Source organism: Phyllobates terribilis, unplaced genomic scaffold (assembly GCF_046119375.1).
Source record: "Phyllobates terribilis strain yellow unplaced genomic scaffold, ASM4611937v1 Scaffold_1__5_contigs__length_1240528914, whole genome shotgun sequence".
In the NCBI taxonomy this organism is placed as follows: domain Eukaryota; kingdom Metazoa; phylum Chordata; class Amphibia; order Anura; family Dendrobatidae; genus Phyllobates; species Phyllobates terribilis.
The window spans coordinates 14,336,119-14,363,163 of NW_027362761.1; the positions used below are offsets into that span (position 1 = coordinate 14,336,119).

General features: G+C 43.6%; 1 protein-coding gene across 2 annotated transcripts; it reads right to left on the reverse strand.

The window, feature by feature from the left end:
- Positions 1-1,676: 1,676 nt before the first annotated feature.
- PRSS57 (serine protease 57) lies at positions 1,677-26,731 on the reverse strand. Of its 2 annotated transcripts, none has more exons than XM_073651209.1 (5): positions 26,577-26,731; positions 25,288-25,435; positions 13,860-14,004; positions 13,487-13,747; positions 1,677-3,274 (listed from the first exon to the last, which is right to left on the reverse strand). In XM_073651209.1, exons 1-5 carry the CDS (start codon positions 26,623-26,625, stop codon positions 3,122-3,124), a joined length of 756 nt encoding a protein of 251 aa, XP_073507310.1. In that variant the 5' UTR covers positions 26,626-26,731; the 3' UTR covers positions 1,677-3,121. The 2 variants fall into 2 exon arrangements, with proteins under 2 accessions (XP_073507310.1, XP_073507319.1); XM_073651218.1 differs by lacking the exon at positions 26,577-26,731 and adding an exon at positions 26,264-26,287.
- Between the last annotated feature and the right edge of the window lie 314 nt (positions 26,732-27,045).

Sequence of the window (27,045 nt, forward strand, 5' to 3'; positions counted from 1 at the left end):
AACTAGGCCAGAATAAAGAATACAGGTGGCGACTCCGCTCCGTCCGTATCTCCCTGGGATCCTATCTCCTCTGCTCCCCTCCAAGGCCTTCTTAGGTCAGGACCTTGACCGGGTAGAGACAGTGGTTAACTCTGACCCGCTCCTCGTCTCAAGGCCAGAGAACGAGGACCGTGTATCTTCAGTCAGCTGCAGACTCTTGCTGGACCCTGGCAGAAGACCACAATCAAAGACCTTGAACTTAAGACGGCCGTAGATTAAATATGAATCTATAAGTATTTCCTAAAAGTGTGTCCTCCACCCTCACCCACTACATGGTTCCCCCTATCTTTGGTTCCCCCCATCTCCTCTATCCCGGCCCGGGGCAGCACCCTGGTGCATTTAGGCCCCCTACAGGACAGGAGTGGTGTAGTGTTGAGTGTGAAGTGGGGTCCTGAATGATGCTCCATCCTTACCTGGAAGAGGAGATACCACACCTCAATCTGAGGTGCAGTACCCCTGTGGCGACTGAACCCTCAGGGGCGGCACATTATTACCACATAAAAAGACACTGGTCAAATTTTGAAAATTTGGCCTGGTCATTAAGGTCAAAATCGGCTTGGTCACTAAGGGGTTAAGGTGTTCTCAGTTTCTATATATTATATATATATAAAGCCTATTTACTGTAAAAAGCAACAAAAGAAATATGTATCTTTTTCAATCATTTAATCCAGGTTTTTATACATGTTAACAATAAGTAAAATATACAATTTTTAAGCATAACTACATTTAGTCTCAAACTATTGAATATAGATCAGCATATTTGAATCTAAGCATTTTTTTTCTTATTTAAGCTTTAACAATGCAAAATAATTAAAATTTCCTTATTGGCTGCTAAAAAGTATTTAACTTTTTTCACAAGGCTAGGGTAAGCGAAGTGTACCAGAATTTTGGATAAATTTGCAGTAAAAAAAACCTAGCATACATGCCTTGCACCATATTTTCTGTGTTTTAGCCACTCTTTGCAAATCATTAGGTCGGTTTCACAGGTCCGGATATTTCCACTACCGGAAAAACCCGTACCGGAGATATCCGTGTCCATGTGCACATGAGTCGAGTGCCGCCCATGTGCCGCATCAGGAGCACACGTACCGATGCTTGGGAATCAGCGGTACAGTTAGTGCTGTTCCCAAGCGCCAGGTGCTGAACGCTGCCCTCATCATTGTCCCCTGCCGCAGCTGCAATTAGCACTAGTAGGGGATAATGATGAGAATAGTAGTGTGCTCCCGGTGTCTCCACCTGTAAAAATAAGAATAAAATAAAAAAAATCCATATACTCACCTGTCTTAAAGTGTCCCTCATTGTAATCCATGTGACCGCTCACGCTGAGGAGCCGGGGAGAATCACTCCTGCAGCGAGCGGGCCCCAGATCTGCGCTCAGCGAGCGGTGTCCTGTCACTCGCTGAGTGCAGCGAAGCTACGGGGCCCGTTCGCTGCAGGAATCATTCTCCTCAGCGTGAGCGGTCGCATGGATTACAGCGGGGGACACTTAAGACAGGTGAGAATATGGATTTTTAAAATTTGATTCTTATTTTTACAGGTGGAGACACCGGGAGCACACTACTACACTCATCATGATCCCCTGCTAGTGCTGATCGCAGCGCCAGCAGGGGACTATGATGAGGACAACGTTCAGCACCTGGCGCTTGGGAACAGCACTAACTGTACCGCTGATTCCCAAGTGCCAGTACGTGTCACACGGATGCATTGACTTGAATGGGTCCGTGTGATCCGTGCTGCCAGCCAAAAACGGACATATCTACGTGTGGATCACACGGTCCTTGGAAACACACTGACATTTGTGTTGACCCATTCATGTGAATGGGTCTACGTGTGTCAGTGTCTCCGGTACGTGTGGAAACTGTCACCACACGTACCGGAAATACTGACGTGTGAAAGAGCCCTTAGTTTTGAAAAGGTTTTGGAAAAGGATCTATGGGTTAAAGAAAAGAGAAGGAGAGTTAAAATCAAACGGAGGCAAGTCCGCCATGATATTTAAACCTCAGTGCCGTGTTGAATTCAAAGATAATTGAAGGTCATCACAATATTCAATTTGTAATCCTAAGGTTTATACACATACATTTTGCTATAGTATAAGGGCTTATTCAGAAGTCAGTTTATTGAGTCCTATCCAGGTTTTTCATGGTTAAAAGTTTAACCTATTGTAGTCTATGGAGCTGTTCACATGTCTGTGTATTTTTGTGAACCAAGTCTTGCTCCTGAAATCTTGGAGATGTGTCCCATTGAGACACAGACCAAACTCACTAATGCAAGTCTATGGGTCCTTGAAAAGAATGTGCACCACTGGAATGTCATCTGTGTGCTTCGATTTTCAGAAGCTTGAGAAACCTTCAGCAGTTATTTAGTTTTTTTTTTCCTATAAAATAATGAAACCCTTATGTAAAAAAACTGACACTCTGAACAAACTCAGATGAAAATCAAAACAGAAACACTGGTGAAACACTGAGGGGGCGATTCATCAAGACCAGCATGCTATCGCTGGTCTTGATGAGGGGGCATTTTGGAGAAGCCACTCCTGATTCATTAAGAGGCACATACCTCTTAATGAATCAGATGAGGCATGTAGTGTCGTCCGCCACAAATCTTACTCCAGGTTCTGGATGAATTGGACTAGCGGAGGTCGCCACACCCCATCATAACCCAGCTCCACCCACTTTATCATTGCTGGTGCGAGAATGGCGTGATAACGGCAGTAGGCGCAATTTTTTGCGCAACCTCAAATTGCGACTTTCTCCTAAAATCTGGCAAAAAAGCGTTGATGAGTTGCCCTCTGGCTGTTTTTTTTTGTGCGCAAGAAAAATAATTGATATCTGAATGAGCCCTAATAAATGAGTTTCACTACAGGCTTCTAGGCTCCATTAAGATAAGGGGTCTAGAGTCTAGATCTGTATTCAAGGTGTGTATAAACTGAAGATCAATACTCTTCAAAAACATGATTTTTTTTTAGGTTACAGTTCATTTGCCAGATACTTTTTCATTGCACTATAATCCCCACATTTCTAATACACCTAAGTAACTATAAAAGTTTCAAATAAAAATAGGTTCACTGTTACTTTTTCTTCTTTCAACGTTTCCTTATCACACTCTGAATCCAAAGTAGAAATGCTGAAACTCGAGTATATACATCTGGAGTACGAGGGTCTCCACAGAAAAGTCCAGAAAATGAAACCAATCCTTCAATGCGGTTAGTGCACACAAGGGGACCTCCAGAATCACCCTGAAAAAAAAGTATATGTCAGATTTAAGGCATATCTTTTTTACTGCAAAGGATAACTTAAACTGAAAGTTTTTGCATGAACTACCAATATACCAACTACACCAAATATTTCAAATGATGCCAATATCAATGTTCCAGGTGATATGTGGCATATAGATGATTATTAATTGTTAGCTTTTGCCTGTGCAACAATACTGTTATCTGTTTGCAATTTACACAATGATATAAGAAGTGCAATACTTTTCACAGCTGGACATTCCTGTCCCTTTAATTTCCCCACTCCTCTCACACTATGGAACAATGACATTATCCCATTGTACATAGAGAAATCTTTGCCACTGAGGTAGCTGAGAAGCAGGCTATTAGGCTGCTGGAGAAAGGCCAAGAAGTTCTTGGAGCCTGATGAGTAAGGGTATGTGTCCACGGTCAGGAGCCGCTGCGGGTTTGACGCTGCGTATTTATACAGCGTCAAACCCGCAGGGTCCAGTTGTTACAGTATAGTGGATGGGGTCTCTAGAAATCCCATGTTCACTGTGCGTGCATCAGAGGCTGCAAATCACCTGTGGACATTGACATGCGGCGTGTCTTTCAGGACCGCAGCATGTCAAATTCTCTTGCAGGTCCGCATGTGGACTTTCCTCTTGACTACTTGACTAACATCAATGAAGAAAGTCAGCATGTGAAAAAAAAAAAAAATTGTGGCCGCTCGTTTACACAATGAGGGCAGAAGCCGCACGGCTCCTCATTGTGGGCACATACCCTAAAAGAGATTCAGAGATATTAAAGGCCCAGGAAAGAGAAGCCTTCCAGGGAGTCATTTTGAAAAAATAAAAGACACAGAAGCTTGCGAGTCTAAAATACAGTTGGCAGAGAAACAGGGGCTGTTTATTGTCAGAAGCATGATTTAGACCCTAACAACTTAGGCTATGTGCCCACGATGCAGAAATGAAGCAGAAAATTTCTGCATCTCCCTGGCAGAAAAAACGCATGCAGATTGTGCATGCGTTTTTCCTGCAGAATACATGCGGATCCACATGCGGGTTCACTTGCGTTTCCGCATGCAGATTGACAAGCATTTTCCAGGCGATAGCATCACTTGGAAAGTGCTTGACAACTAGGTCACACTGTATAAATCCATGCAAACAGCATGGATTTATACAGTGTGACCGTAAAAATTAAAACAAATAAAGCTATACTCACCCCCGAGGCCCCGGCGTGGCAGCAACGCTCGTTCCTGTCTGGTTCCCGGCTGCCGGCATATCGCGAGACACAGCGGTGAAGGGCCTGCGGTCACATGACTGTGACGTCACCGCAGGTCCTCAAGCGATGCCGGCATTCAGAGAGAAGACGCCGGACAGGTGAGTATAAACTTTATTTGTTATTTTATTCTTTTTTTACAGGTAGAATGGTACCCAGGTCTGGATGAGAGTCTCCTCTCCTCCAGAACTGGGTACCATCCGCACATAGAGACGCATAGAAGCCGCTTGTAAAAATGTACAGTCACGGTTTCTATGCGTCTCAATGCAAGTCAATGGCGGGAGTTCCGCTGCGCTTCCGCAAAATTAAATGACATGCTGCGGATTTTTGTACGCAGCATAAACGCTGCGGAAAAATCCGCAGCATGTGCATAGAACATGCGGAATCCCCTTGGGGACCATGGGGTGCGGATTACCTAGCGTTTCACAAGCGTTTACGCTGCAGAAATTCCACAGCATAAATGCTTGAAAAACGCTACGTGGGCACTCAGCCTTAGCAACATGACTAATTGCTCATTATCTGAGTAAGAACCGGTAGAGTCTCAGATATGGAGAGCTTGTGTTAAGACTGGAGAAAATCTACAGGGTTAGTACCCTCCTGCATACTTGAAAAAGATGCAAGAGACAGTATAACACCGGGGTCACACTAGTGTATAGGATCTGACCCGAGAGCATCAGATGCGATATGCTAATGACTCTCAGCTAGCTTCAGCTCTGAGCCGAATGTCAGTGCTCTGTGCTCCGATGCTCTCACATCAGAGAATCACAGCACAAGTGTGGCACTGGGATGACATACAAGTCTATGGGTGCGTGTGAGCCGAATCAGCATAAGAATAGTATAATATTGGTTTGAGTGCTATCCGATAAAACTCGGCCGTGTCATACGCTCGTGTGAGCGAGGCCTAATAGTATAAGTTGTCGCACTATGGTTGCATGCTTCCTTTAAAGGGAAGGTGCCATCAAAAAAAAAAGTCAACAATTGTAAAAAAATTAAAGTATTAATGTTTTATTTTTATTTTTTAAATAATTTTTTTTATGAAGTAAAATATGAAAAATAATTTTAAAAGGTTTGGTATTTCCACTTTTAAACACTAGGGGGAGCAGCTGCTGACATTTGCCATGAAAACCTAGTGTACAACTAGCTCACATTACAATAGCAGTAAATGTGGGCGGGGTCTGCTCACATGTGTGTGACATCACTCCTCTCCTCCCCTTCTGGGTGTTTGTAACAGGATAAGAGAGGATGAAGTTTAGGACCACAGTGCGGAGCCATTTTGTTGGTGACTGCCAGTGATACTGATAAGCACAGTGTCACTGAGGACGGCCGGCAGCACCGAGACTGGTAGATGGTGCTGCTAGCTGTTTCATAAACTGGGATTAGATACGTGGAGTGTATCACATGTGTGATTAGATACACTTAGAGTAACACGCTGGAATTAGATACAGGGCTCAATGTAGTGTATCACATGATGGGATTAGATATTGAGCTCAGCGCAGTGTATCACACAGGAAGGGATTAGATATGCAGTATCTAACGTATGTGAGATGTGACCCCACTCTGTCCACTTCTATGGGAGCAGTGGTGTAATGTGTGACACCCAGCAGGGGGGGCAGAGTGGGAGGTTGCCTCGGGCCCACACTCTGAGGGGCCCACGCTCTGAGGGGCCTACCCAGAGCTACGCTACTGTAAACTGTATCGACTTGCGCCGATGCAGTTAAACTCTGCGGCAGAGCAGGGGGGGGACACGATCTCCCTGCACTGCCACCTGGCCAATGTGAGGCCCGTGAGCCAGGTGGGGGAGGGGGCCAGCTCCGGGCCCCCCGCCCGTCCTCGCAAATTCAACTGTATCGACTGGTTGCCGATACAGTTGAAGGCAATGTTTAGTGAGGGAGTGTGACACTCCCATCAATCCCCCTCTGCGTCTGATGTCACTGATGCAGACACTGACAGTGGGCGTAATGACGTAACTAGTCACTACATGGAGCCAACTGTGCTGAGATGTGCGGGCGCTCGCTACAGAGACCAGAGCAGCGGGAGAACAAGGAGTGCATTATGCTGTATGAAGGCCTATGGTTAGTGCATTATACTGTATGGAGGCCTATGGGGAGTGCATTATACTATATGGAGGCCGATGAGGAGTGCATTATACTGTATGGAGGCCTATGGTTAGTGCATTCTATTGTATCGAGGCCGATGGGGAGTGCATTCTACTGTATGGAGGCCAATGGGAAGTGCATTCTACTGTATGGAGGCCGATGGGGAGTGCATTCTACTGTATGGAGGCCTATGGGGAGTGCATTTTACTGTATGGAGATCTATGGGGGTGCATTCTACTGTATGGAGGCCTATGGGGAGTGCATTTTACTGTATGGAGACCTATGGGGTGCATTCTACTATATGGAGGCTGATGGGGAGTGCATTCTACAGTATGGAAACCGATGGAGAGTGCATTCTATTGTATGGAGGCCAATGGGAGTGCATTCTACTGTATGAAGTCCGATGGGGAGTGCATTCTACTATATGGAGGCCGATGGGGAGTGCATTCTACTATATGGAGGCTGATGGGGAGGGCATTCTACTATATGGAGGCTGATGGGAGGGCATTCTACTATATGGAGGCTGATGGGGAGGGCATTCTACTATATGGAGGCCGATGGGGAGGGCATTATAATATATGGAGTATTCTATATCTTTAGTAACAACGTGGTCATCTGCTGAGGTTCTCCTACATGTACTATTAGGGTCCACCACTGTAGTTGTAATCAGGGTTACCTGGTTAGGGGCCCACTCAGGAGTTTCACCATCCCAAACCAAAACACTAGCTACGCTTCAGGTGACACCACTCCATCCACTTCTATGGGAGCAGTGGTGCAATGTGTGACCCACGCTCCATCCACCATTTTACTACTCCCATAGAAGTGGACCGAGTGGGGTCACACATTATACCACTGCTCCCTGAGAAATGTGTAACCTTGCTCTGTCCACTTCCAAGGGAGCAGGGGTGTAATAGAATAAACGTCCAGTAGATCTAGAATTTCACAATACATACTACATATAATAGACTTGCACCCTTTAGTGCCTTTTATGTGTCACTAAAGGGTGTTTACCCTAATAAATGAAAAAAACAGATGTGGGGTCCCCCCCTATTTTTCGCAACTAGGCAAGGTAAAGCAGACAGCTGTGGGCTGATATTATCAGGCTGCAAAGGTCCCTTGTTATTGGGCCCTTCCCAGCCTAAAAATACCAGCCAGCAGCGGCCCTAGAATTGATGCATAACATTAGATCGTGCTTTGCCTGCCCCTTTCCGATTGCCCTGGTGCGGTGGCAATCGGGGGAATGATAGTTGAGGTTGATGATTGCTGTGAATTGTCAAAATCAAGCCCTGTGGTTAGTAATGGAGATGTGTCTATCAGACACCCCCACTACTAACCCACTAATGAAAACAAAAAAACAGAAAAATAAATGTTATTTGAATAAAGACTCCCCTATACTTTCCCTGGTTTATCAATTTATTTTTGAGAAAAAAAAACCCAAGCAGGTCCGACGCAGTCCATGACGTTCCCATGACGATCCCCGAATCCGACGTCTAAAGGCTATGGAGCCTTGTTCAGAGAACGATGCTCCATAGGCTGTAGCAGCAGCCACTCCAGGTTCCACTGTGCTCCACAAGACCCGGTGGCTGTGATGAGCAGTGACATCAGTAACTACACCGCTCATCAGAGTCGCTGAGCCATCTGTATAATGGCCCCATATAGTACCCCCACAGTCTAATGGCCCCACATAGTGCCCCGCAGTCTAGTGGCCCCACATAGTGCCCCGCAGTCTAATGGCCCCACATAGTGCCCCGCAGTCTAATGGCCCCACATAGTGCCCCGCAGTCTAATGGTCCCACATAGTGCCCCGCAGTCTAATGGTCCCACATAGTGCCCCGCAGTCTAATGGTCCCACATAGTGCCCCGCAGTCTAATGGTCCAACATAGTGCCCCGCAGTCTAATGGTCCAACATAGTGCCCCGCAGTATAATAGCCCCCTATGGTGTCCCACAGTATAATGGCCCCCTACAGTGTCTCGCAGTAGAATGGCCCCCTATAGTGTCTCGCAGTAGAATGGCCTCCTATAGTGTCTCGCAGTAGAATGGCCCCCTATAGTGCCCCACAGTATAATGGTCCCACATAGTACCCCGCAGTATAATGATCCCACATAGTGCCCTGCAGTATAATGATTCCACATAGTGCCCTGCAGTATAATGATTCCACATAGTGCCCTGCAGTATAATGATTCCACATAGTGCCCTGCAGTATAATGATCCCACATAGTGCCCCACAGTATAATGGCCCTATATAGTGCCCCACAGTATATGCCCCCCCATCCTGGTACATGGCCCCCATCCTGGCATATGGAATATGGTCCCCATCCTGGGTATACGCCCCCCCCCCCATCCTGGGCATATGACCCCCTCCATCTTGGGTAGATGCTCCCATATATTCAATGCAAAGAAGAAAAAAAAACAATCAAATAGGTTCAAACTCTATGTTAGGCCGAATTTAGCATTTTAAGTAATAGTGTTTATCTGTTTATTCTTTCAGGTCCAGTTATTGTTTGGATAGTCGGTCATTCTTTTGTCCACTGGGCAATGGTCCGAGCTATTGAAAGGCCATATACTATGAATCTTTCTTTTGATAATGATCGAGTTCAAGTTTTATGGCACAGTGTAAGAGGTTCGAATTGGAAAGACTTAGTTTCGGAAATGCAGAAGTTAGCAGTTAGTTGGCCTTCACCTGACCTTGTTATAGTTCATGCTGGTGGGAACGACCTCGGAAAAAATCGTACTTTGGACCTGTTGTCAGTTATGAAAAGTGATCTTTCTTTTCTTAAGATATATTTTCCCAAGACATCTTTTTTTTTTCTGAAATAATTCCAAGACTTTTGTGGTCTAGGCCAAGCCTAAGTTTTATGGAAAAAATCCATAAGAGAATAAACAAAGGAATGGAAAAATGTATGCATTTATTGAATGGTTTTTCTTTCAGGCATAGAGATTTGGAAGGATTTATTCTCGGTATGTACAGAAAAGACCGAGTACATTTGTCTGAAATAGGCCTGGACATTTTTAATCTCGATCTCCAAACAATTATCGAAAAATGTCTGTGATGTGGTGGTGAGGGGGGGCATGCCTTTTCAAGGCCTGGCCGTTTGGGAAAATCGCCCAGCTAGGCTGGGTGGATTAGTTTAGTTATATGGCTTTAAATTTATATTTATTTGATATTTATTGAGTTGGTATCTTCGTTAATTGATTAAACTTCATGATACTCATAATAAACATCACGGCCTGTTTTATCCATTCATACTGTGTTTGATTTATTTATTTATAATTGTTTTTGCATGGGTTTTGTGTTACCATGGAGTGTGTGTAGTGAGGATCTCACCGGAGCCTCCACTCCAGACAGGTCAGTGCTGAGGTGACCGGAGCAGCTGCAGCAAGGTCCTCACAGGAGCAGCTCCAGTGTAGACGGCTCAGTGCTGAGGTGACCGGAGCTGCTGCAGCGAGGTCCTCACAGGAACAGCTCCAGTGTAGACGGCTCAGTGCTGAGGTGACCGGAGCAGCTGCAGCGACGTCCTCACAGGAGCAGCTCCAGTGTAGACGGCTCAGTGCTGAGGTGACCGGAGCTGCTGCAGCGACGTCCTCACAGGAGCAGCTCCAGTGTAGACGGCTCAGTGCTGAGGTGACCGGAGCTGCTGCAGCGAGGTCCTCACAGGAACAGCTCCAGTGTAGACGGCTCAGCGCTGACGTGACCGGAGCTGATGCAGCGAGGTCCTCACAGGAGCAGCTCCAGTGTAGACGACTCAGTGCTGAGGTGACCGGAGCCGCTGTAGCGAGGTCCTCACAGGAGCAGCTCCAGTGTAGAAATCTCAGTGCTGAGGTGACCGGAGCTGCTGCAGCGAGGTCCTCACAGGAGCAGCTCCAATGTAGATGGCTCAGTGCTGAGATGACCGGAGCAGCTGCAGCGAGGTCCTCACAGGAGCAGCTCCAATGTAGACGGCTCAGTGCTGAGGTGACCGGAGCAGCTGCAGCGAGGTCCTCACAGGAGCAGCTCCAGTGTAGAGGGCTCAGTGCTGAGGTGACCGGAGCAGCTGCAGCGAGGTCCTCACAGGAGCAGCTCCAATGTAGACGGCTCAGCACCGACAGGACCAGAATGGAGGGGATTCCAGCAGCTCCTCAGACTCCAATCTAGTCACCTCATTACAGGACTGGCTAGCATGGAGTCACTGCAGTGAGGAGTGCGGATTATAACGAGGGGCAGGAAGTAATGAGAATATAGTTTTTTTTTCTTGAATAAAAATTAAGTCATATATTGAACCAGCTTTATAAATGTAATGATTTTGTGGCTTTTTAATGTTTTTTTGGGGTATTGCTCAAGTTTTTAATGGATTAAACATTAAAAAATTATACATTCATTTTTTAAAAAAAAAATGTATGTATATCTATAGGGCTAACAATTCTGCAACATTTGCTTTTTTTCTGATTAACAAAACTTGAAATAAATAAATCACACATTGTTCAGTTTGATAGAATTAGGCTTTTCCAGTCTGTACACAAGTCTCAGCAGCACTGTCATTTTGAAGAGTGGGCGGAGCTTTGAGGGGAGGGACAGAGCGCAGCCAACAGTCATTATCAAAAGTGACGCAAATTTCCACAGAATTGTACGAGGTTACTGGAGTAAGGTTGTTGTAATTTATGCCACTTGTGTGTTGTAAATTATGATGACTGTCAGCTGCGCTCCGTCATGGGCTCGCCCCTCCATTCAAAGCTCCGCCCACTCTTCACAATGGTTGTGCTGACACTTGTGTACATATGGGAAGAGTAGATTTCCATCAAAACTGAACAATCAGGGCTATGTGTAACTTTTTATATTATGAAAAGTAATAATGAAAATGCAAAAACCCTTTCCCGCACAGCCCCCCAGCATCCAGTCGCACGTGACTGTCATTATCCTCTTCCCCATGCAGCACTACACAAGGAACATCACCCCCCCTTACTCACAGTCCGCCAGCATTCAGCACATCCCCTTCCTCGAATAGCTCTCAACAATGCAGCCCCGCTCAAGTAACATCACCATCTTATGCCGCACAGTCCCCCAGGATCCAGTCGCACGTAACTGTCATTATCCCCGTCCCCATGCAGTCCCACACAAGGAACATCACCCCCCCTCCTAACACAGTACCCCAGCATTCAACACACCCTTCCCCATGTGAATCCCCAGCATTCAGCATCATCTCCTTCCTCGAATAGCCCCATGCAGTCCTGCTCAAGTAACATCTCCCCCTTTACCGCACAGCCCCCAGAATGCAGTCATTATCATCAGCCTCTTCCCCAGACAGCCCCAAAGTATGCAGCCCCACACAAGGAACATCAACTCTTTTCCTATGAAAGCCCCCCCCCCCCACAAGCAGCCCCATACAAGTAGCAGCAGCCCCTTTCCTATGAAAGCACCCCTAATAACCAGCCTTATACAGCAGCCTCCCTGTGCAATCTTCCACATGCAGCCCCAGGTAGTACCATATTCCATGATTTTTTGCCCCCCAAAATACATCCTCAGAGCACTCATACTTAGTTCTGTGTGTAAAAAGTAAAACACCAACTTCTCATCTCCACAGCTCCATCATGCAGCCCCTCAGTCCTCTCTCATTCACACAACTTATCGCTTCAGCAGCCTGAGCAGCTTCCTGGTAGAGGAGGAGGCCTTGCCCCCTCCTGTGACATCATCCCCATAACAGGGGGAAACTGGAGCTCACAGCATAGCTGTGGGCTTCAAAAAGATGGCGCCGATCTCCTCCCATAGCTGTGACCTGGACAGCCCAGTGAGCGTGCCCAGCTGACAGCTAAGGCTGTTTCAATGCAGCATATGTGGTTGGAGGCCGACTGCAGAGTCCTATGTACAGGGGCTGCCGTATTTGAGGTAACTGCTGTTACACACCAGAAAATGGAAATGGCAGACCCCAGTTGTTGAATTAAATAATAATAATAAAAAAACAACAGTTAAAACAGTGAATTTAATTTTGTATTAATAATTATTGATTATATAATCAATTATTTTTAATACAAAAATAAAAATCGCGGCACCTTCCTTTTAAGAAAATAGATCTTCGATCTTTAATGTTTAAAATTTTGTTTTCTAAAACTCATTCAGAATCTGCAATGTGAAAACCTGCAAGAAATGCTAACAATTTTACTATGGAGATGCTAAGGATTTACCTCAGATTTCACCTGTTGCTTGCAATCTACAACTAAGTGAATCTGTCAGTGGGTTTTTGTTATATAATTTGCGAGCATCCTGATGTAAGGGCAGAGACCCTGATTCCAGTGATGTGTCACTTTCTGGGCCACTTGTAGTTTCAATAAAATTAGTCTTTTATAGGCAGAAAATTATCACTACAGGACTAGGTGTGTGTATGTGTATCTCCACCTCCACCACTGATTAGCAGCTTTCTACTAATGTACAGTGTACAGAGGAAGCTGCCAATCAGTGCTGTGAGTGATCTTATACACAGCTCAGCATTCAGAAAACTGCTAGATTTCCAGTAAAGAAAAAAGTGATTTTATCAAAACTGCAGCAAGTAGCCCAGTAAGTGACACATCACTGGAATCAGGGTCTTTGTCACTACAGTAAGATAATCGGATCCCACATGGAACATCCGAGTGGCATCTGATTTTTATAGATACATTTCTATTGTAAACCTAGGAAACTGTATTTGATCACGTACATTTTTAGTGTAGATGTTTGAAAACAGATCTCACATGGATATCACATGAATACCGATCGCACAAATCAAAATCAGATGAAAATTAGAAAAAAATTGTCCTAGTTTTCTGGGTGATATCTCATACTCTCATCTGCAGGGGCCCTGACACTGATAAACTGGGGTTAATTTTAGTAAAGGAAGTGCTCTTTTACTTACCGAGCAAAAGCCTTTCCTTTGTGGTCCACGACTAGCGGCACACACCATGCTATCAACAAAGTTCTGATTCCACGACTGATTACAAACTCTACGACTGATCACATTTACATCGGTTTCCATCAGAGCTCTAGGCAAGCTTCCGAAATCAGTAACTTGACCCCAGCCAGCCACAGAGCAAGGAGAACCAGGATTCACATCGGAGTTGTTGAGAGGCAGGCAGATATTTCTCACAAAGGGAGTTATATTAGCAGATCTGTTTAACTGGAAAGATATTAAAAAAATGTAAAAAAATGTGATGATTTTTTTTTTTTTAGTGAAAGAAAAATAAAAAGTCACAAGTAAGTAAACCATGTTTTAGAAAGCGAGATCTTACCTTTAGAAGATTAATATCATTCCTAAAAGTTGTGGGGTTGTATTCAGGATGTGTGAATGATTCCTGGATGTTCAGCACCTGCACAAATCTGTCTGGGTTACGCAGATCATGAGCACCAAGTACCACACGTACTATATCCACGGGTCTACCAAAAAAAAACACAGGATTAGGACTCTATCAGGTCGATATAATGTGGCCCCATTTTGAAAACAGATGCAGAGAGAGGCCCATTGATTGCTATGAGTTCTATTATGTGTCAGTTTTTAGAGCACAAGATAAAGTTCTGTATGATGCACTTTTATTTCATTCAAAAAATGGACACATAATGAAACCCAGATGAACCTTATAATAATAAAAGGGGTCCCTTCCATTTGCATCTGTTTTTAAATTAATTTACTTTGTCTGTTTCTAAAACCGGATAAAAAAATGGAATGTCTACCAGCTTGGTCCACTAAAGGTGCATGAGGCCCAGGTCTTGGAGCTATATTGTAATAATCCATTCCCTTTAAATTTCCCCTAGTATAAGTTATTATTCTCATGGTAAAGCTGTCAAATTCATGGATACATTTAAAACCTTAAAGGGAACCTGTCACGCCCTAGTTGCTATGTACACTGCCCCATAGCGTTGTTAGTGATTCAATGTGCATCACTAACCAGCTGTTTTCATGAAAACTGGTGCAGCTATAATGATTTTATAACCTTTAATATACTTAGATCCTACCTGCCTTTTCAGTCATAGGGGCGTGCTTGTCATATTCAGTCATGAGCGGGCGCAGCATTCACTCTTTGCTGGCGCCACCCATGTATTTGAATACTGCTCCCAGCAAGCGCTGACATTGTGGGGCGCAGACGCACTTGTAGATGTCCGGCCTCCTGCGCAGTGAGGATGTGATTACCAGCTTCACTGCGCATGTGCGGGGAACATGGCGCATCATAGCGCATGCGCGGTGAAGCTGTGTGATTACCAGCTTCACTGCGCATGCGTGGGGAACATAGCGCATCATAGCACATGCACAGTGAAGCTGTGTGATTACCAGCTTCACTATGCATGCGCGGGGAACATGGCGCATCATAGCGCATGCGCGGTGAAGCTGTGTAGTTCGCAGCTGCACTGTGCATGGGGGTTTACCGATCAGGTTAACTAATGTTATATTTTGATGGACAAGACTTTTATGGATGTGGCGATTTCTTTATTTTAACGATAGAAGAAACAGATTGTTTATCTTTTTTAATTTTCTTTATATTTTTTAAAACTTTTTTACTTTATTTTTCATTCCCCTGTGATGGTCTGATTGTTTATACTATATACTGCAATACCACAGTATTGCAGTATATCGGCAAAATCTCAGACTCTGCCTCACAGGAATACTAAAATGGCAGTGACAGGGGTCTTCAGCAGGCTCTCGGCTGCCATGGTAACCCATCAGTGATAGCATGGTCATTTTCAAGTTCATAATTTTGTGCGGCCCCCAAATGATGGCTTTCAATGTATTTTTTATCGTACAGAAAAGCTTTGATTTTGCACTTAAAAAAGTTACTGCACTTTACTTGGACAGATGAATGCAGCAGAATTTCTCAGCATTTACGCTGCATGAGAACAAGGTCTAAATATCCAAGCAAAGTGGATGCGATGTCATGAAACCTTCTGCCTACTGTCTGAAGATGCTGTTGTACTGTGCAGTTCTGGTGCATTGTTTCCTGTATGAAAAAAACAAGGTTACAAAAAAAAAAATGCCGGAACATTTTTAAGAGCCGAATCAAAGCTTTTCTGTACTATTAGGGTATGTGCACACGATGCAGAAATGAAGCAGAAAATTTCTGCATCATTTCTGCATCTCCCTGGCAGAAAAAACGCATGCAGATTGTACATGTGTTTTTCCTGCGTAATACATGCGGATTCACATGCGTTTCCACATGCAGATTGACAAGCGCTTTCCAGGCGATAGCATCACTTGGAAAGTACTTGACAACTAGGTCACACTGTATAAATCCATGCAAACAGCATGGATTTATATAGTGTGACCGTAAGAATGTTTAAAAATAAAAAAATAAAGCTATACCCTCTGATGCCCCGGCGTGTGCTGCCGCGTTCGTTCCTGGCTGGTTCCTGGCTGCCGGGATATCGCGAGACAGAGCGCTGAAGGGCCTGCGGTCACATGACTGTGACGTCACCGAAGGTCCTTCAGTCTTGCACGCGAGCAGAGGGAAGGAGACCGGGGGCCGTCAGAAGGTGAATATATCTTTATTTTTTATTTTATTCTTGTTTTACAGCTTTTTTAATGGTACCTGGGTGTGGGTGAGACTCTTCTACACCCGGGTACCATCCGCACATTAGAACGCGCCAATAACGCAAGTACAGATGCAGTCTTGCGGAATTGGCGCGTTCTAATGCAAGTCAATGGCAGCGAAAACACAGCGCTTCCGCAAAATTAATTGACATGGTGCGGATTTTTGAGCGCGGATGGTGCGGATTTCAAGAGGAAGATGAGACACACCAGACCCAACAATGGAGACGAGCTGAAGGCTGCTATCAAAGCAACCTGGGCTTCCATAACACCTCAGAAGTGCCACAGGCTGATCACCTCCATGCCACGCCGCATTGATGCAGTAATTGATGCAAAAGGAGCCCATTTACTGAACATGCATTACATTTACTGCATTTACTGAACATACATTTCAGTAGGCCACCATTTTGGATTTTAACCCCTTTACCCCCCAGGGTGGTTTGCACGTTAATGACCAGGCCAATTTTTACAATTCTGACCACTGTCACTTTATGAGGTAATTACTCTGAAACACTTCAACGGATCCCACTGATTCTGAGATTGTTTTTTCATTACATATTTTACTTCATGATAGTGGTAAAATTTCTTCGATATCACTTGCGTTTATTTGTCAAAAAATTTGAAATTTGGTGAAAATTTTGAAAATTTCACAATTTTCAAAATTTTAATTTTTATTCCGTTAAATCAGAGAGATATGTTACACAAAATAGTTTATAAATACCATTTCCCACATGTCTACTTTACATCAGCACAATTTTGAAACCAAATTTTTTTATTATTAGTGCGCTATAAGGGTTAAAAGTTGATCAGCGATTTCTCATTTTTCCACAAAATTTACAAAACCATTTTTTTAGGGACCACATCACATTTGAAGTGACTTTGAGGGGCCTTTATGACAAAAAATACCCAAAAGTGACACCATTCTAAAAATTGCACCCCTCAAGGTGCTCAAACCCACATTCAAGAAGTTTATTAACCCTTCACGTGCTTCACAGGAATTTTTTGAATGGGGAATAAAAAAATGAACATTTAACTTTTTTCACAAAAATGTTACTTTAGACCCCAATTTTTTTATTTTTGCAGGGGTAACAGGAAAAAATTGACCCCAAAATTTGTTGTGCAATTTCCCCTGAGCACGTAGATACTCCATACGTGGGGAAAAAACACTGTTTGGGCGCACGGCAGGGCTCAGAAAGGAAGGAGCTCCATTTGACTTTTTCAATGTATAATTTGCTTGAATAATTAGCGGATGTGCCCCTGATGTGCCTAAACAGTGGAAAAACCCCACAAGTGACACCATTTTGAAAACTAGACCCCTGAGGGAACTTATCTAGATGTGTGGTGAGCACCCTTAACCCCCAGCTGCTTCACAGAAGTTTAGAACATGAAGCCGTGAAAATAAAAAAATCTAACTTTTTCCACAAAAATGATCTTTTAACCCCAAATTTTTTAGTTTCACAAGGGTAAAAGGAGAAAATGGAACATAAAAACTGTTGTGCAATTTCTCCTGAGTACGCCAATACCCTATATGTGGGGAAAATACACTGTTTGGGTGCACGTCAGGGTTCAGAAAGGAAGGAGCACTGTGTGACTTTTTGAACGCAAAATTGGCAGGAGCGGATGCCATGTCGCATTTTGGGAGACCCTGATGTGCCTAAATAGTGGAAACCCCCCACAATTGACTCCATTTTGGAAACTAGACCCCTCAAGGATTTTATCAAGGGGTATAGTGAACATTTTGAACCCAGAGGTACGACAGAATTTGATAACATTAGGTCATCATATTGAATAAGTTGCAATTAGTCTTGAGCGCAAGTGCTCGCTACTTGAGTTTGAATCGGGTACTCAGATATGCACCATGTATCACGAGTGAGCGAGTGACATGCTCGAGTCCCTGCCCCGCATGTTTCACGGTTGTTAGACACCCCAAAAAAACATGCGGGGATCGCTCGTGCACCGCAGGCGATCCCAGCAACGTTTTTTTTGGCCGCAAAGCATATGGGGCAGAGACTCGAGCATGTCAATCGAACACCCGCGATACTCAGTGCATACCCGAGCACCCGATGCAACCTCAAGTAGCGAGCACTTGCGCTCAACACTGGTCGCCATATTGTCATCATTTTTTTTTTCTTTACTTTTGAAAAAATCCCAACCCCAACCCGAAACCTAGCCCTAGCCCAACCCTAACCCTAGCCCAACCCTAACCCAAGCCCAACCCTAACCCCAGCCCAACCCTAACCCCAACCCAACCCTAACCCCAACCCTAACCCTAGCACAACCCTCACCCTAACCCTAGCACAACCCTCACCCTAGTGTTTATTTTTTTACACCGTTCCTCGTGTTGTATAATTGATTAGACAACTTTATTCTTCGGGTCGGTGCGATTACAGCAATACCAGATTCATATCGGGTTTTTATGATTGACAGCTGTCACACACTAAAAGACGCTTTTTTGCAAAGACTAGTTTTTGCATCATCATATTTTGAGAGCTATAACTTTTCCATATTTTGGCCAACAGAGTCATGTGATGGCTTGTTTTTTGCAGGACAAGTTGATGTTTTTATTGGTGCCATTTTCAGGCACGTGACATTTTTTGATCGCTTTCTATTCTGATTTTTGGGAGGCAGAATAAACAAAAACCAGCAATTCAGGAATTGTTTTTTTTGTTGTTTTTTTTTGCCGTTTCGTGTGTGGTAAAATTGATAATGCAGCGTTATTCTTCGGGTCAGTAAGTTTACAGTGGTACCACATTTATATAGTTTTTTTTATGTTTTGGCGCTTTTACACAATAAAAACTATTTTCTAGAAAAAATTATTTTTTTGTATCGCATTATTCTGAGAGCTATAACTTTTTTATTTTTCGGATGATGGAGCTGTGTGGCAGTTTGTTTTTTGCGGGACAAGATGACATTTTCAGCGGTACCATTTTTATTTACATTTGTCTTTTTGATCGCGTGTTATTCCATTTTTTGTTTGGCGGTATGATGATAAAGCATTGTTTTTTGCTTTGTTTTTTATTTTATTTTTTTACTGTTCACTAAAGAGGTTGACTAGTGAGACAGTTTTATAGGTCAGGTTGTTCCGGACGTGGTGATACCTAATATGTGTACTTTTATTGTTTTTGGGTTTTTTTCATAATAAATAAATATTATGGGTTCCATATATTTTTATTTTTAGGGGATTATTTTTTTCATTTTTCTATATATTTTTACAATTTTTTTTTATTTTTTTACTCTTACACATTGTCCCACTATGGGACTTTCACTTTTTGCAGCCTGATCGGCTGTATAGCATAGAGAGTAGCAGCTCACTTTGTCATGTAGCCTGTCAGCGCTGCACACAGGGGAGACATTACTTTGGTCATGCACTGCACATGACCAAAGTAACATCCTGCCTCCTGGTGACCCGGATGTTGTCATAACGACATTGGGTCGTCATGACAACATCCGGAAGCCGCCGCAGACATCCCTGGACGCCAGCAGGATAGGTGAGTATAACGATCACCTCCCCCCTTGCCACCGCAATGTTGCGATCGACTTCGCTCGCAGCATTGCAGGGGTTAATGTGCAGGGAGCGGTGCGGGACCGCTCCCAGCACATAGCATGGGGTGTCAGTTGTGACAATCAGCTGACACCCAGCGGCAATCACCCTGCCCTATAGGCCCAGGGCACAGCTGCATATTATTACTGACAAGGTCGGAAAGGGGTTGAAAACATTCTAACAAGGTGTTGTTATAAAGTATTCTAATTCACTGAGATAATGACTTTTGTGTCTTCATTGGCTGTAAGCCATAATCATCAACATTAACAGAAATAAACACTTGAAATAGATCACTCTGTTTGTAATGCCTCTATATAATATATGAGTTTCACTTTTTGTATTGAAGAACCCCTATCAGTATTTTATTATTTTTACTCCCTCCCCTATGTCCATCCATAAGGACTCTACATTTTCATTTACCTCACATATATTTTCACGTAGGATGGGTTTTACGGAATAATTTTGTTTTCCACCATCCCAAAACCCTCCTTCCTACACCATTATTGAGCTACTTATTTACCTCCCTAATCTCCCCCTGTCTCTCTGGCTTGGTATGTGGTACAGGTAGTATTTCAGAGAATACTACCTCGAGGTCCTTACCTTAGAGGGGTTGTTCGGTCTTAAACTACAAGTCTGAAGTCACTCTGTGTGACTGCAGACTTATGAATCCTCACATCACGCGCACTGCGTGCTGTGAGGATTCTCCGTTGTAGACGCATGGAACGACAGTCATGTGACCGCAAATACGAGATATGCATACTCCTGGCCACATTCTAACTAGATGGGTGTGGTCTTGCTCAATGCAAGTGTATTGAGGAAGGCTGGAAAAAGTCTTCTTGGAATGTGGCCGAGAATATGCATATCGTATACTTGCGGTCACATAACAACCGTTCTCAGCGTCAACACCGGAGAATCTTCACAACACGTAGTACGCTTGATATGAGGACTTGCAAGTCTGCAGACACACAGAGTGACTGCAGACTTGTAGTTTAAGACCGGACAACCCCTTTAAGCTTATGGCCTAATTCTCTGAAATAATTTTTAGGGTCCTTGCACCTACTTTGTCATTGGTGTCAATGTGCACCATGACTCACCAACACTTCATAGAAATCTGTCAACCTGATCTGCGATGTGTCGAACTCGAGCACAAGGAAGACAACACATCTTTTAAAGTTACTGGTCTTTGTGATAGACTACCCTGTCTGTTCCTTTAATATTTGAATCCACCATATTTTTTAGTTGCTCTCCTATTCCCCCTCTTTACTGGAGAAGACAGTCCCCTGGCTTTCAGAGGGTACATCTTGCTACAGCAGTGCTACCCCTGTTCTGATATCCCCTTCGTCTGAATACTTAGCAAACTTGTTGGGTTGTGCCTGATTAGGACTAGCCTCTCTGACACTCTTTCCTCTACCCACCTTCTAACTGTCCTCCTCCAAGCTGCTCATTGTCCTGCATTTCCATGCTACTGTCCTACCCCGCTAGTACCCCAGCTAGCACTAGCTTAGTGAGCAGGAAACTCCTTTCCATGTTGTCAGTGGATCTCAGTATTGCAAACTGCTCATTTTGATCCTACACCTGTGCTTCCAAATGTACAACATGCATGTCACGCTTTAAGGTGGTGCATATAGTTTGTGGACCCACTGTGCCACAGATCAGACTTACCCTGCAAGGGTGTGACTAAGCAGCTACCTTGGTGTTCGCTGGAGCCTCTAGTGGTGAGGTCAGGCTTGTGCAGCTGGTGCTGCCAGGTGACACTCCAGGGTGGCACCCGACTGTAGCTGCTTATCCCAAAGGGCAGAGACGTTACTTCAGGTTCTCAATAAGGCAGGATGGCCACTTGGGACAAGTTCACACTTTGCAGACAGGACGGCCACTGGGACAGGCTCACACTGTGCAGACAGAATGGCCACTGGGATTGGCTCACACTGTGCAGGCTGAACGGCCACAGGGACAAGTTCAGAGTTCAGGGTTCAAACCTGGGTATTCAGCCCCCAGGGTGGTAGACAGTTACCGCAACTGCGGTTTCAGGAACATGGGCACCTAGACTAAGGGACTCAGGATACAGGGTAACTATAACAGGCTATGGCCAGGGGACCTACCTGGCAGCATACAGTTGCTCACCCGAATGTAGGAGATCGGCTCTTTTATTGGACATTGAATGCACTGTGACTTTAAGGCATCATGCTCCCCTCTGAGTCTTACATTTGGATTAGTCACCTCCCCCTGATGTGGTTGGTATGTGCTGAGAGAGAGAGAAGAACCAGGAAGTAGATACCTCGTGTGTGTCTGAGGTAACAGGGAGAGACTCCTGCAGAGTTCTGATCACAGAGACTATAAAGAAGACACTGTTACTCTATGGAAAGAGAAGATTACGGATTATAGCAAGTTTTGTTGTTTGGGACTGTGTCAAGTAGAAGTGAAATTTATTTTTCCTGAAGAACGTTTTCCCTGGAGATTGAGGACTTGAGATAACACACAACACAGCGTGTCAGCCATTTCTGTAAGAGTAAAACAAGGTTTGCCTGCCGTCTGCAAGAAAGAAATCCCGTATACAGAAAGGACTCAACTGAATTTATCCGGCTCTTTCACCCCAGGAACAAGCGGCAGCCGCCATCTGCGCCTGATCTGCGCAACTGTGAGTGACTCATCAGCGTGAACTGTTAGGGTTTAGCGTAGTTTGTTGTAGCTAGGACGCTGTAGAAGCGTGGCCCGACTAGCAGAAAGCCAGATAGGGGATTAGCTCAGAGTAGTTTGTGAAAGTTGTTGTGCACTGTTTGTTCTGAGGTTTCTTTGCCATAGCTGGAGCATAGTTTGTGACTCGCTCCAGCTATATCTTCCTATGTTCATGTTCATAATATCGTTATCTGGGATAATAGCTGTTGCTGGGAGCATTTACCATGTGCGCACATTGTCCCTTTAAAACAGGGAAGTGCGCCCAGCCTCAGGCATGCCGCCGACACAGTGCGGCATGCACACCAGGAAGACGGGAGCAGGAGCACCCCAGGGACAGGGAACGCGCTGAGGACCACGGTGCAGGGACCAGGGCGGTAAGTAACCGAGCGTCCCTGCACGCCGGAAGAAGGAAACAGCATGCAGGGGCGCCGGACACATCGTTAATGTGCACAGATTCAGCATAGAAGTATGCACCTTTAAACAGCTGATCAAGGATTTCATACATGCAACAAGACAAACACTGGACGGTATTGTCAATGATGGAGCACATTTTACTAATAGGAATTTCATATCAGTGGATTTTAAACAAGTAAATAAAAAGCAGTGAATTAATGCAATTTACACCCATCTAAATTCCCTGAATTTAAAGTCTCTATATCTCAAGTCACACTTAAAGAAGCACTCCCATCAAAGTTTTTATCCTCTTAATAAATTTCAATCATCATATTATATGCCACTGTGTATTTACAATTGCTGATTTTGCCTTTCTGCATGAGTCAGCATTAGAACTACAATCCTATATCCTGACAAAAGGAAGCAAGGAAGAGAGATAAAAGCAAGGGTGTGGGAGCAGCTGGGTCAGAGGTTGAAGAGGGGGTGGAGCTGGGTTGCCAAGGACTTTTCAGTGTGGTAGGATTGTGGTTCTAATGATGGCTCATGCTGGGAAAATAGACTTCCTGTTTCTACATAGAACTGAGAAGGATTCAGCTAATCTGTTTTTAATCACGTGATCTCATAGACCTAATTGAAAAACAGAAGAATTAACTGGGTAGAAAGGCAAAATGAGCAATTTAAGTACTTACAATGGGGAAAATAAGTGTTTGATACACTGCTGATTTTGCAACTTTTCCCACCTACAAAGAGGTACAATTCAACTGTGAGAGACAGAATCTAAATAAAAATCCAGAAAATCACATTGTATCATTTTTTCATAATTAATTTGCTTTTAATTTCATGAAATAAGTATTTGATACAATAGAAAAACTGAACTTAATATTCGGTACAGAAACCTTTGTTTGCAATTACAGAGGTCAGACGTATCCTGTAGTTCTTGACCAAGTTTGCACACACTGCAGAAGGCATTTTGGCCCACTCCACCATACATATCTTCTCCATATCTTTCAGGTTTCGGGGCTGTCGCTGGGCAACATTGAGTTTCAGCTCCCTCCAAAGGATTTCTAATGGGTTCAGGTCTGGAGACTGGCTAGGCCACTCCAGGACCTTGAAATGCTTCTTACGGAGCCACTCCATAGTTGCCCTGGCTGTGTGTTTTGGGTCATTATCATGCTAGAAGACCCAGCCACGGCCCATCTTCAATGCTCTTACTAAGGGAAGGAGGTTGTTGGGCAAAATTTTGAGATACATGTTCTCATCCATTCTCCCTTCAATACAGTGCAGTCGCCCTTGTCCCCTTTGCAGAAGAGCACCCCCAAAGTATGATGTTTCCCCCACCATGCTTCACAGTTGGGACAGTGTTCTTAGGGTTGTACTCATCCTTCTTCTTCCTCCAAACACAGGGAGTGGAGTTGATACCAAAAAGTTCTATTTTAGCCTCATCTGACCAGGTGACCTTCTCCCAGGTTGGAGTGTGATTGATTGAGTGTGTGGACAGGTGTCTTTTATACAGCTAATGTGTTCAAACAGGTAAAATTAATACAGGTAATAAGTGCAAAGTAGGAGAGCTTTTTAAAGAAAAACTAACAGGTGTGTGAGAGACAGAATTCCTGCTGGTTGGTAGATGATCAAATACTTATTTCATGCAATAAAATGCAATTTAATCATTTAAAAATCATACAATGTTTTTGGATTTTATTTTTACTTTCTGTCTCTCACAGTTGAAGTGTACCTAAGATAAAAATTGCAGACCTCTCTATTCTTTGTAAGTGGGACAACTTTCAAAATCGGCAGAGTATCAAATACTCATTTTCCCCACTTATGCTATATAATATGATGGCTGCAATATATTAAAATGATAAGAACTTTGATGGGAGTGTTTTTTTAAGCCAAACCACACTGAGAACAAACTACTTGCATGCTTGATCACTCGCTATTTCAGGTGGTTTAAAGATAGTTTATTTTCCTTAGCTGTAATACAACCTGCAACTCATTACGATGTTTGTCAGCAAACAATGAAAAATAGTGCTTGGTCTTGAAGATGGTCTTTAAGTGGTTAAACAATAACAGAGATAATGTCACAATGACGTATAATTTTATACACATGCATTTTTAAAAAAATAACACTTAAGTGTTGACCATAGAGTAGCAACTAGGAATGGTTAGAATCGATTCACAGGACCCGGTCCAGCAGCCGCTTCACTAATTTGTGGTCACCAGACAGGAGCCTGACGACATTCCCGGAATCTCTTTTGATTAGCTGGCCTGATGCGACATCATTGTTGCGGTGTGATGCACATGGGCCATTCAGCCAGGTCGGTTAATCAAAAGAAGAGCCGCAGATGTTGGCAGGTAGGAGACAATTCTCAGGTTTCCCATCCAACAGCAACAGATTGATGCCAATATTAATCAAAAGAGGACCCAGTTCCATCTCTACATACAACTTAAAAGAAACATCTGATAGATGGATTACATATATCTTTCTAGTCTGCAATCAGTAAACAGATGAATTTAAAGTTGTCCAATATTGTCTTACGTGTCTTGCATGCAGTGTGCAGCAGTGAGAACCCAGTTAGGATAGATTAGAGCTCCTCCACAGAAATGCTGTCCCCTGATCTGTAGAGAAACCATGTATGGTCTTGAATGAATTCTGGCCTCCCGACCTCCAACAATCCTGTGTGCACCTATTAAAAAAAATAAGATAGAAAGCTTTTAGATTAGATAAAATGTGCCTGCGCCTGGCATAGGGGGCTTCACATTAAGTATTTAAAATTGTTCTTCAGAAATAAAAAGTTTAAATAAATAAAGAAAATGTAATGAATACATTCCCAAATACATTCAATTAGTAAATCATACTCTTTTCTCTAGGAAACAAGATGTCTGTGGGTATGAGCAGTAGGTAGGTTGCTCCATCCCCTCCTTCATGTGTAGCAATATTTACTGCCATACTGATCTAATACTGGGGATGCCAGGGATTTGGGGGCTAAGAAGAGGCTGCAGACTTTGTTGTCCACCCTGTGTTTCTGAATGCCTTGTGGCTGCAGTGGCTTTGAGATAGTACAAGTTATCTCCAGGTCACAGTAGCAGAGCTTTGACTGCACATGCTCACAGACACCTGCCCTGTTAACATTCTAGTTTCTGTCAGACTAAGAAGTCTGCAGAAATTTGGGATTTACTGTAACGACTACCATTTATTTTATTTACTATGACATTTTCTTTCTTTTTTTTTCTATTCCTAGAGAACCATTTTTAAATGTCAAGAGTTCCCAACACATTGGATTAAAGTTGAGCCTCTGGAGTACATGATGTTGAGGAAGAAAAGGATTGAGCAGTTTAAATTTAGATGCCCCATCCTTTTGTTCTCAAGGGAGACATGCAGCTACTAGGCAACTCGCATATCTCATGTGTATGGACACCTAACGACAGCAACGCTAGAAATGTTACTTTTTCAGTAGGAATTAATTAAAAATTAAAGTTAATTTTTAACTGCCCTTTTTTTGCAATGAACTTACCATGTGCTCATCCCCTCTAAGTAAAATAAATTGGTCTACTACTTCCAAATGAGATTATTCTAAATATGTAACAGTCATGTGACCTTGCACAGCATACTCTCTGGTTCTAGAAACCAAGCAAAATTATAATTTTACCCTTAGGCACCGACAAGAAACATAATGTAACATAAAATCAATAAACAGCAGTACGCTGTAACTAAAGAAAAGGATTCACGAGGCTGCTCAACATTTATTCTACCTGTTACTAGTGCAATGCTATAAACTGCAGACTTTTCCTTCAAATTAATCATTTTAGAGCATCAATAAATATTACCTGATATGGACAGCATGACCAAGATTGGCAGCAAAGTGAGACACTTCATGGTGTATGGTTCAAGTGTGAGGCTAAAGGAAAACGGTGTAAAGTGAACATGAATGGTGAAAGTGGACCTTTTAATAACTGTATGCAGATGTTCGTTAGGGAATTTCACCAGACTCTGTGTTGTAAGGACAGTGGGGTTTATTTCATGTTTGGAAATTTGAGGAAGGGATTAGTAGAGAGAGGAAGTATTATTTAACTGTAGCATGCCAAAGTTTTTCAGAAATATGTAATGCTTCCTAAATGATTTCAAATTGCATTTCAGTATGAACATTTGCCTTTATTGTGTCTGGTATCATCAGAACATGATATATTAATAACCACTGTAGCAATGCCAGACAGACTAGGATTAAATCCTAGCTCTACAGGCTTTGATTAGTACTCCTGACTAGCTCTGCATATAAACAGGCTAGGTGTTCATATA

Bases quoted from the DNA above. Each gene is read 5' to 3' on its own strand.
- PRSS57 (XM_073651209.1), bottom strand. From the start codon at position 26,625: ATGAAGTGTCTCACTTTGCTGCCAATCTTGGTCATGCTGTCCATATCA. The intron at 25,436-26,576 runs GTAATATTTATT...TTTTTTTAATAG, and splicing joins GGTCATGCTGTCCATATCAG to GTGCACACAGGATTGTTGGA. The intron at 3,275-13,486 runs GTAAGTAAAAGA...CTTTTTTTTCAG, and splicing joins AAAGGAAAGGCTTTTGCTCG to GGTGATTCTGGAGGTCCCCT.